We start from the raw sequence: 11,139 nt of genomic DNA on the forward strand, positions 1-11,139 counted from the left end.
CTTTTTTTTTTTTTTTTTTTTGTTCTTTTATATATATTTTTCTTTCGTATTATTTATTCTTTCACTTGATTATTTGTCATTTTTTACTTGTTCATTTATTTATTTTTCTTTGTTCTTTTTCTAAATATGATTTTTTCCGATTATTCATGTTTAATAGTGTTCTTTCTTTTATAACTCTGTTTTCTTTTTTAAATTAGATGTATTTTATGTTGAAATATAATTAATTGGTTCAAATTTAAATTTAAATTAATAATAAAAAACTATAATACTATTGTAATAGTTATTTTATCCATACATCTTTTTTAAAATTCTTTTTATTGTTTTCTTAATAAATTATTATAATTATATTAGATTTACAAGTATATCTCATTTAATATAAATTACTTCACCATATACAACATTTAATTTTTGAAATGAGAGTGGTGCTAAATATTTATTATTAAATTTTTTTATAATTTTATTAAAATCATTTATTTGAGGATAGTTATTAAAATTTATTACAAAATAAAATTAAAAACCTAAATTTTAATGAATGAAAATTAAATCAAAATTTAATTAGTTAAAATTATTTTAATAATCTAACTTAATTAACAATAGTTAAATTATCTAAAATTGTTGAAAAAACTTTATTTATACGAGATTCTGTTCATGCAACACCAAATACATTTATTTGATTTTCAGAATAAATAAAATCTTGAACGAAATAACCCCTTTATGATGTTCTCTTTCTCCTTCTCAAACCTGAAGTTTTTAATGGCCTTTGTATAATTTTTTATCCAACGTGTAATTTTATAAAAACATAGATACACTTACTTTTTGATCCATGTTGTTCATATAAAACCAAGGGTTGAACATATTGGGAAAAAGACTTTGGTCATTAGTTCGAAAACTTTTGGATCTGACCATTTGGCTCAATAAATATCTCACGAGTTTTTGGCCTACTAAATAATGTAGGTGTGGCTATACTTCCTAGTTTCGGAAGATGAGCATTTTACGGCCAGCAAGTTTTTTGTAAAGATAAAAGTATTGCTTGTTACTTAATGCACTTATCTTTGATTTTTTCATAAAAAAAAAAAAAGGAACTTTGTGCACGTATATTTGTTTCATCTATCAGTTATGTCAAGAAAAAAAATTGTGAGCTTTGCTTGTATTATTGAATTCAGCGAACATTTTCCCGTGCATGAATATTTCTTGCTTACAAATTGCAGTGAGACCTTCATTATCTAAGGTTACATCCATTATACTCTAGGATGTTGTTTTGTCATGTTGCTATCCCTCTACTGGGTACATCGTATGTCAATAGCACCTGGGTGTTGTGGGAGCAAACAATCCCCATATTTGTTAATTGTTTCCTTGTTGTTGTCAGGGTTTGATCACAGAGGAACGAGAAAACATTGATCAAGATGCAAGCCCATTTGCAAGGAAGGTCAAAGAAATTAATCGTCAAGGATTGAGGGAAGGTGCAAGTCTAGTGGAAGTGGTCTGTAAATTTTCCTTCCTCATTTATAGCTACTTTTGCATAGAGTAATCATGTCTTCCTTCTTATTTCCACTATCATCTTTGTTTTGACGTTGACTTTTAGAAATTGTAAGTTGTTCATCGTGGGATTTGAGTGGAGGAACTTAAATAATTACTGTAGGAAATTACTAAAATCTTTTGAGGCAACATAATTTCTATGAAATAGATCCTTCTTGCGTTAATTTATTTCAGTGCGACTTTTCTATTTTATTTGATTCTCAGTTTTTTAATTCTACTGCCCCGATATGGTTCAAATTTGAATTTCTTCCATTTTCTTGAAAATGTTAATATTAGGTACAAAAAGTGAAACCTGATGTGCTGCTGGGATTGTCTGCAGTTGGTGGATTGTTCACAAAGGAGGTATTAAACATGGTTCTTTTGATACAAAATATTTCTGGTCACTATTCACTTGTCTCCTTAATGTTTTCTTTTTAGAGATAACAAACTTGCTGTTCTTTGAGTTATTTGTGCCTTATAATGTGTGTTAGATTTCCTTTGATTCAAACACTACCTACTACCTGCAAGAGATGGAGAAGAAGGGGGAAAAGAAAAATGGAAGATTTCCCTTTCTACATCACTTTTGATTAAAATAAAATCAGTTTGATTTATATCTTACCTTTTAGGTAAGATTCGGTGGGAGCCCCTGTGCGACTTAAAAGAACGATGGCTGAAAATAGAAATATAAGGAGAGTGAAAAAAAAAAAAGTAAATAAAAAAGATGTTGAAAACGGCAGCTCTAAACTGATTTGGATACCGTACATAGCTTAGGATTTAAGAAATAAATGATACCAATCACCCAAATGTGAAACTTCTGCAATTTTACTTATTGCGTTTAGGTATTAGAGGCTCTTAAAGGATCAACGGCGACAAGACCTGCTATTTTTGCCATGTCTAATCCTACAACAAATGGTACGGTTGTACAGTTTATGGATCTCTCTACTTGTGCATAGGTCACAAATCTCGCCTTTTGGTTAGTAATACTTACAGTTTGTATTGTTATCTTATGTAGCCGAGTGCACTCCTGAACAAGCATTCTCAATCTTGGGTGAAAACATCATATTTGCGAGTGGAAGCCCATTCAAGGATATTAATTTTGGTATGTAAAATAAATTCATCATATGCTTTAATACTTTTCTCTTCTGTTCTCGGAACATTTTTTCTCACGGTGTTGGAAAAACAAATAAACGTTTACTAGCTGCAAGAAGACAGGAAATTTTTTGGATTCATTCGGCGCAAAATTATTATCTTCAAACTAGCAAGTGACATTGTGCGGCACTTTCAAGAGACGGAAAATTTTGCTTTTGCTTCTTATTTGGATTTTTATTCAAGGACAGAGCTTTGAGTGTTTAATGTGAATGGGTGTAGTGTTTTTCTTTCAACTAAATTTGAGCAGCTAGTGCCTCCTTTTTTTCGTTATGCATCAATAATTTGAGAATTAATTTTGCAAAAATGTTTCTTCTCTGTACAATTTCTTTCTTAAAAAACAAAAACAAATAAAGATATAGACTTTAGTGTTATTTATCTTCATTATAATAACAATAATTCTGTCTGTGGCAACTATAATTTGGCAAGTTGTCCTCTCACGATTCTCCTTTTTGTTCATCAGTTATGAAACTGGTTGCTTAGTTCCATGCTATTGCAACCTTTGATTTTATTCAATTTCTATGAGTTCAAATATATTAAAAATCTTTCCTTTTCAACTGTTTCTTAGAAAATGTTCTAATATAATTACAATGTTCTCCAGGGAATGGTCATATTGGCCACTGCAACCAAGGAAACAACATGTATCTTTTCCCAGGGTTAGTTTTCCAAGTTGCACATTGCAATGGCGATTTAGATAATATTTGATTGTATTTGAGGTCTATAATGTGGGTGCATGCATGTTTGTACAGTATTGGGCTCGGTACTCTTCTATCTGGCGCTCCTATCGTATCTGATGGCATGCTGCAGGCTGCTGCCGAGTGGTAAGCCTTCTCCTGTACATTCAACTTTTGTTGATGCAAATGTCAAAGGAACAATCCTGAAGTTATAGACGGATGGAATTTAGTCATTTTGCAGTATAGCATAGTGTAACTTTTTGTTTCAAGTTTGGACTTGGTTGGTGCGGTAGCTAGAAAGAACTCCTGACTGGAAAAGGGTCTTTGTTTTTTCTAGATGAAAGAGACATTTTTTACCAAGTATAATACACACGGTGAAGTCCCACGTCGATTGGAGAGGAGAAAATCTCTCCCTAGCAGATGCAGTTTAAAAACCTTGAGGGGAAATCCAAAGATGACAATATCTGCTAGCGGTAGGTTTGAGCTGTTCCAAATAGTATCAGAGCCAAACACCGGGCGATGTGTTAGCAAAAATGTTGGACCCTAATGGGGGTGGATTGGAGCCCACGTCGATTGAAGAAGGAAACGAGTGCTAGCGAGGACGTTGGGCCCCAAAGGGAGTGGATTGTGAGATCCCATATCGATTGGAGAAGAGAACAAAACATTCTTTATAAGAGGAGAACAAAACATTCTTTATAAGGGTGTGAGAATCTCTCCGTAGTTGACATGTTTAAAAAATCTTGAGGGAAGCCGAAGGAGGACAATATCTGGAAGCGGTGGGCTTTGGCTATTGCACTCCCATACCGCTTGAAGAAAGGAGTCAGCATTCTTGAATTGGCATAAATTGGGGGAGAAAATTGTGGGAGAATAATTTTGATTCTTTTGGAATAAGGTTAAATTACTAATAAAATTTAAATCTTTATTTATATTTAATATATCATTTTAAAAGTTTCGAATTTGTCCAATATTTATTAGGCAGAAAATTAAAAATTTAAGGATCGAATAGACACAAATGTTGAAGTTTAGAGGCCAAACTTGTAATAAAACCTTTAGAGGTCTACAGTATTCCTTGAATAATTTAATAATTTGTCGGTTTCATTCAAACCTAATTTCGTACACTATGCACTCTAGATCTAGTAGCATTTGAGTCAGAATTTTCAGCCCTGTACAGATCACAATGACCACAAAATAAAATGAGCAGGAATATCTTCAAACTAATGATTCTGTCATTCTATTTGTAACAACAGCCTCGCTGCATATATGACTGAAGATGAAGTCCACGAAGGAATTATTTATCCATCAATTTCCAGGTAATTCATCATATTTATTTGATGTTTATATACTTCTCTTTAGGATTGAGATGATAAAATGAGAAGTTTCATGTTTTTGTTTGTAGAATCCGTGATATTACAAAGGAAATCGCAGCAGCTGTTATTATGGAAGCGATAGAAGAGGATCTTGTTGCAGGATACCGTGATGTAGATGCTCGAGAACTCCAAAAATTTAACAAGGTATTTTTAAGAACTTTAAAACAGTAATCACTCGACGACTCTCCACAGTTGTATGATATTGTCCACTTTGAGCACAAGCTCTCATGGCTTTGCTTTGGGTTTCCCAAAAAGGCCTCGTACCAATAGAAATAGTATTCCTCACTTATAAACCCATGATCCTCCACTAAATTAACCAATGTGGGACTTACTCCCACTAATCTTCAACAAGACGTTCCATGCATGATTCATACTTTTTAGGCATTTTTCGATGAAGTTGAAACTATTGTTAAGTCAATTCGAACATGGTTGAACTAGATAAAATATATATTCTAAATCGTGAGATCAAAATCTTGAATCTCTACTTCGTTAAACTCAAAAGATGAAAAAAAAAACGATTGTTCAAGCACATAACGGGATCGTACTTGTAGTTGACTAATCATTCAAATCAAATTATAAGTCAAAGACATCACCATGAGTAATGCAATTTTCATATTTGTTTTCTTTTCAGGAACAAATTTTGGAATTTGTGAAGATCAACATGTGGGATCCAGATTACCCTACAGTAGTTTACCATCAGGATTGATTTATTGTTGTAAGAGCAGAATAATAAATATTGTTTCATTCCAATCAGTATTGATCTGTTTTTGAAAAGAACAGAATAATAATAATATTTCATGTAACTGTGTATAATGCCACACGTTACAAGATTTTCTAATGCGAGGACGCCACAAAGATCAGAGTTGTTTATACGTTCATGATCTATCTTTTTCCAAATATTTTCAGAGTTGGTAATTTTATCTCCCATGAACAGCATTTATATTCAAATTATGGGTATTTGTTGTATGATCTCGATTTTAATGCAGTTTTAATGCAATTTTTGGTGCTATAATTTTGTTGGATTGAGTTTCTTATGAATATTTACGAACTCCAATCGCCCAGAAGGGACCTATCTTATGATCATAATTGCTTTAGATCAGGTTTATGAGAGAAGCTGTGAGACTGTAAAGGAGAGACATGTCTTATTTCTTGAATTTGGTTGAGTCTTTCGAGCAGAATCAAATGAAAGAAAGATTTGCTCACTCCTTCACCTATTCTATTGGTCTCACTCTCTCCTTCAACTCTAAACAGCTTGGTTCTTTCTCCTCTTTATTCTTTTACAGGGTAAATAGGTAAAGTAGCTCTTCGATGGAACTCGGTAAAGTGTCTTCGCTCCTCTTGTTACGTGGTTGTTCATATTTCTTCTTCTTTGAAAGAAACATCTTGTTCTTAGTTCAACAATTTATGATCTCTGGTGAATCTCTCAATAGGATTTGAACCTATATGAAGTTCTGACCATCTGTCAGAGAAAAAAGAACGAATTGATCTTGTAGGATTTTCGAGAAATTCTTTGATTTCTTCCGGATCATCCGCTTCTCACGTTTCGTGAATAGTCGAGACATGAGGAATATCCAGAAAAACATTTCGGGAATCGGTCTGATTCTATCTCTGTTCGTTCCCTTTGAAGAAAGCCTATTGAGTCCAAATGTTTTGAAATGTGATGATTTAGTAGCATTTATATTTGTAGGAATGACCCAAGTTTGGTTGTTGGCATTTGTATTTTGTTTTAGCTGATCTAATGAATCTACAACTTTCTTTACTGAGCGAGACTTCAATCTCTTCGTTTAAAAAAAGTTCCTTTAAATAAAGGGGTTGATTCCCTTTGCACGGTACTAAGTGGTCCATTCTCCACATCACCATAAATCTAGAAAAGGGTAGATAATACTCTTTGGGTCCATTCTCCACATCACCATAAATCTAGAAAAGGGTAGATAATACTCTTTGTTCGAATGATTGATCATGAAATTTACTGATAGAATCAAATAGTTGATTTACCGATGGGACCGAATATTTACTGATAGGAGACCTTTGAACTATATTTAACTATATTTAGAGTTTAATTAATTTTCGGTGAATTGTTTATTTATGGATGTTTTCCAATATAATTATAATTACGTATTGCATTAAATAAAAATGAGAAGAGGACAAACAAACGCCAGATTAGTTCTTAATTTCTATACGAACATTTTAAGCAATTTTAGAAGCCGATCGGATCGGGCTAAATGGACCGAACCGGTCCGGCTAAGACAAAGCCGTTAACAATACTTTAATTTGAAAAAAAAGAAATAAAATAAATAAAATAAAATCGTGGGATGCAATCGTCGTTACCAACAATCCCGATGACGAACAAATTTATCACCAGCTTTTTCTTTGTGGGAACTTCCCATCCCGTGGGGCCCACCGTTACAACATTCCTATAAAAAAAAGTCTTTTTAAATATTCAAATTCAAAATTTGAAAATTCGCACGTGACTTACACGCGCGGTGTATTTTAGCTAAAAGCCCCCATCAACAGCTTAACAATTGTCCGGAGCAAAAGCGCATTTTAGCCGTTTTCAACGGGCTTCTGACGACTGTCCAAAAAGTAAAGTATCGAGCACCCAGGCCATTTCTTCCACAGCTCTTTCAATTTTTGTCCATTCATCTTCTGTTTGATTCTTCGAAACAGTTCTCAAATTCTTTTCCTTCTTCTTTTTTGCTGATTCTCTCTCGTTCTTACCTTCTTGTTTTTTGGGTTTTGTGTGCTTGATTTCGAGGGTTTTGCGAGGGAGGTGATTGTTTTTTTTTTTGTTGATTTCTTTGAGTGGTGTTTGAAGATGACGACCATGGAGAGTTTGATTGGGCTGGTGAATCGGATCCAGAGAGCTTGTACTATGCTCGGTGACTATGGCGGTGGTGATAACGCCTTTTCTTCTCTCTGGGAAGCCCTTCCCTCTGTTGCTGTTGTCGGTGGACAGGTTCTACTTCTTTTTCTCAATTTTCTCTTGATTTTCGTTTCTTCTTTTGTTACTTCTGTAGCAACTGTTGGAAATTCTTGTCGGCGTTCGATGAACTATTGTCGAGGAGGAGTTTCGGCTTTAGTATTTCAAAGTGGAGTTAGGTTGCTGAAGAATTCGTTCATGGCTAGGGTTTTAGGGAGATGGAATGAGTTTTTCACTAAACACAATGAATCACTTCTGTTCGATTTCTCACTGTTTGTTTATTTCTCTCATGAACAGAGTTCTGGAAAATCTTCGGTTCTTGAAAGTATCGTTGGTCGCGATTTTCTTCCGAGAGGTTCAGGTGAGGCATCTGATCTTGGTTCACTTCGAATTGCTTAGTTTACTTGTTAATTTACACTGCTTAATTGGTTAATTGTTCATAATTGCAGGTATAGTAACGCGGCGGCCATTAGTATTGCAGCTTCACAAGACAGAGGAGGGGTCGCAAGAGTATGCTGAGTTTCTTCACCTTCCCAAGAGGAGATTTACGGACTTTGGTATGCTGCCATTTCACTGTGTTCTTGCTTGTCTGCATATCGATTTTACTTGTTCTAAATTGCAAGTACTTTCCTAGTTGTTGTTATTTGTCTGTTCTATCTTCTACTTGGATTCAACATTTCCTCTTGTTGTAACGTTCTACAGCTGCGGTCCGTAAAGAAATTCAGGACGAGACCGACAGAGTAACTGGGAGGACAAAACAGATATCCCCAGTTCCTATCCATCTTAGCATTTACTCTCCAAATGGTATCTCCTTTTTGCCCGTTGATTCTTTAATGAATGGCTCATTTACCATGGTTGTGGGAATTCGTTCGATCCTCGGTTGCCTGAACAATGTCAATTTTATATATATAATGGTCTTCTTGGTGATCCTTCTCTGGTTCAATTTGTTGGTGTTCATTGTTACTTTACTAATAACCCATAATTTGTATTTGTATCATTTATAATGGTTTCTTTTTTTCATTTGTTTGCCTTTTATTGCTATGTTCAATCTTAATGAACAACAAAGCTAATCTTTTTGGAAGTGATTAACCAGAATGGAATTTTCAGGACAATCTTAACACCTATTTACTTATTTTATACACCGACCGTTGTGAGGTTGATCGAGTACATTAATATTGAAATGTTCTAACATTTGGTTTCTTTCGTTTTTCAGTTGTCAACCTAACTCTGATTGATTTACCTGGTTTGACAAAAGTTGCAGTAGGTATGTTTATATCTTATGCTGAAAAATATTTGGTTCAGCAGGATTTGTATATTTGTTGATAATAGATGTATTTTTTTCTCTTTAAATTAGAGGGACAGCCCGAAAGTATTGTTCAAGACATTGAGGTCATGGTTCGAACTTATGTTGAGAAGGTAATGAGATTATATATTCCATTTCAGTAATAATTATTTTGTGATGAATGGTCAAGCCTTGCATCACATAAAGTTCTTTGGGTACTCAAGTTATGGTTCTTGCGTTCGCTTTGTTTCTGTTTACTTTTATAACAACTTCATAATTGCAATTCTGAACACGTTGTGATGCTTACCTCCTCGAATGTTAATTATAAGTGTATTACATCAAATGTGATATTTGTTTTTTGCATGTTTTTTTTACAGCCTAACTGCATTATTCTTGCCATTTCTCCTGCCAATCAAGACATAGCCACTTCTGATGCTATAAAACTTGCCAGGGAAGTGGACCCATCCGGTATGCGCTGCTTGTATTTTCTTCCTTTTTCATCTCTCTCTCTCTCTCTCTCTCTCTCTCTCTCTCTCTCTCGTTGCAGAATTGGAACTGTAAATTTTGTAGCTTTCCAAGCTTATGATCATGTTGTTGCTTGTGCAATCGAGTAGGGGAACGAACTTTTGGGGTGTTGACAAAGCTTGACTTGATGGACAAAGGAACTAATGCTTTGGATGTAAGTTTTAATTAAAGCCTTGCTAAAATAATATTTAAAGCAACAAGATATGAGTTGTTAATGAGTTTATAAGTGTAACGGCCCAAGTCCACGTCGTTTGGGGAGAAGAACAAAACATTCTTTATAAGGGTTTGGAAATCTCTCCCTAGTATACGCGTTTTAAAAACCTTGAGGGGAAGTCCGTAAGGAAAAGTCTAAAGAGGACAATGTTTGCTAGCAGTGGGCTTGGGTTGTTACAATAAGAATACTGGAGATTCAATGTTGCATATATATCCTTAGTTTTTAAATTAAAGGAGGAATTAAAAACATATATATTCTTTCTATTCCTAAAGGTTTTAGAAGGAAGATCATATCGACTGCAACACCCATGGGTTGGCATAGTGAACCGATCTCAAGCTGACATAAACAAAAATGTAGATATGATTATTGCTAGGCGTAAGGAGCGTGAGTACTTTGCGACTAGTTCTGACTATGGACACTTAGCAAGTAAAATGGGTTCAGAGTATCTCGCAAAGCTCTTATCAAAGGTTTGGTTATAAGTTCCAATTTGATCGTCTTTAAATGAAATTTTTGTTGTGCTAGAAAAGGCAATCATTGTTATGGTGCATTCTTGTTCTTCTAGCACTTGGAGTCTGTGATTAGAGCTCGCATACCCAGTATCACTTCTTTGATTAACAAAAGCATTGATGAACTTGAATCTGAGATGGATCATCTTGGCCGACCCATTGCTGTCGATGCTGGGGTGAGAAACATATTGCTTTTGTTATAGATTGTGAAGTGCGTCCTGATCGTTACACTTTTACTTACCTACTTCATCTCAGGCTCAATTGTACACGATTTTGGAACTTTGCCGTGCTTTTGATCGGATTTTTAAGGAGCACCTGGAAGGAGGGTATAGTATATAGTGCTTTATAAAATTCTTATCTTCAGTTCTTTATGATTTTTCTTCTGAATATATAGAATGTAGGTACCATATTTATGAACAAACAATGATTTTTTAATTTTCTCCCTCAAAGGCGAAGAAAGCTAGAGATTTAATAATTTTTGTTACTCTTCTTAGGCGACCTGGAGGTGATCGTATCTATGGGGTTTTCGACCACCAGCTTCCTGCTGCTTTGAGAAAGCTTCCCTTCGATCGCCATCTTTCCATGCAGAATGTGAGAAAAATTGTCTCGGAGGCAGATGGTTATCAACCTCACTTGATTGCTCCCGAACAAGGTTACCGACGACTAATCGAGGGATCTCTGAATTATTTCAGGGGGCCAGCTGAGGCTTCTGTGGATGCTGTAAGTCGCTTCTTTTAGCTTCTCTTTTAATCAGACGTCATTATTAGTCTTTACGTTCTAGTCATTTTTGAGAGCCTCTTACATATGAAACTTCCATTTAGGTTCACTTTGTTTTGAAAGAACTTGTGAGGAAGTCCATTGGAGAAACACAGGTAAATTATACTGGTGCTCTAGCTTTTGAGTTCCTCCTCATGTTATAAAGACTATATAATATATATATATATATATATTTTTTTTTTTTTTTTTTTTTTTTTTTTTTTTTTTTTTAAA

At 34.5% G+C, this 11,139-nt stretch overlaps 2 protein-coding genes across 3 annotated transcripts in view; both read left to right on the top strand.

Annotated features, from left to right (window-relative positions):
• The window catches only part of LOC111454410 (NAD-dependent malic enzyme 1, mitochondrial-like), an 11,740-nt gene extending 6,160 nt beyond the window's left edge, over positions 1-5,580 (top strand). For both annotated transcript variants that reach the window (XM_023095901.1, XM_023095908.1), the window contains exons 11-19: positions 1,367-1,480; positions 1,813-1,878; positions 2,355-2,427; positions 2,528-2,614; positions 3,263-3,317; positions 3,411-3,482; positions 4,583-4,645; positions 4,732-4,846; positions 5,334-5,580. In XM_023095901.1, coding sequence (XP_022951669.1) covers positions 1,367-1,480; positions 1,813-1,878; positions 2,355-2,427; positions 2,528-2,614; positions 3,263-3,317; positions 3,411-3,482; positions 4,583-4,645; positions 4,732-4,846; positions 5,334-5,408 — 720 coding nt within the window. In that variant the 3' untranslated portion in view covers positions 5,409-5,580. The remainder of the gene's footprint in view (positions 1-1,366; positions 1,481-1,812; positions 1,879-2,354; positions 2,428-2,527; positions 2,615-3,262; positions 3,318-3,410; positions 3,483-4,582; positions 4,646-4,731; positions 4,847-5,333) is intronic.
• Positions 5,581-7,300: 1,720 nt separating this feature from the next.
• LOC111444882 (dynamin-related protein 1E) overlaps positions 7,301-11,139 on the top strand; it is a 6,153-nt gene continuing 2,314 nt past the window's right edge. Inside the window, exons 1-13 of the mRNA XM_023082992.1 lie at positions 7,301-7,658; positions 7,920-7,983; positions 8,072-8,179; positions 8,325-8,426; positions 8,836-8,886; positions 8,977-9,038; positions 9,282-9,372; positions 9,519-9,583; positions 9,916-10,110; positions 10,206-10,325; positions 10,405-10,475; positions 10,644-10,869; positions 10,971-11,021. Coding sequence (XP_022938760.1) covers positions 7,518-7,658; positions 7,920-7,983; positions 8,072-8,179; positions 8,325-8,426; positions 8,836-8,886; positions 8,977-9,038; positions 9,282-9,372; positions 9,519-9,583; positions 9,916-10,110; positions 10,206-10,325; positions 10,405-10,475; positions 10,644-10,869; positions 10,971-11,021 — 1,347 coding nt within the window. The 5' untranslated portion in view covers positions 7,301-7,517. The remainder of the gene's footprint in view (positions 7,659-7,919; positions 7,984-8,071; positions 8,180-8,324; positions 8,427-8,835; positions 8,887-8,976; positions 9,039-9,281; positions 9,373-9,518; positions 9,584-9,915; positions 10,111-10,205; positions 10,326-10,404; positions 10,476-10,643; positions 10,870-10,970; positions 11,022-11,139) is intronic.

Source organism: Cucurbita moschata, unplaced genomic scaffold (assembly GCF_002738365.1).
Source record: "Cucurbita moschata cultivar Rifu unplaced genomic scaffold, Cmos_1.0 Cmo_Scf00001, whole genome shotgun sequence".
Taxonomy (NCBI): Eukaryota; Viridiplantae; Streptophyta; class Magnoliopsida; order Cucurbitales; family Cucurbitaceae; genus Cucurbita; species Cucurbita moschata.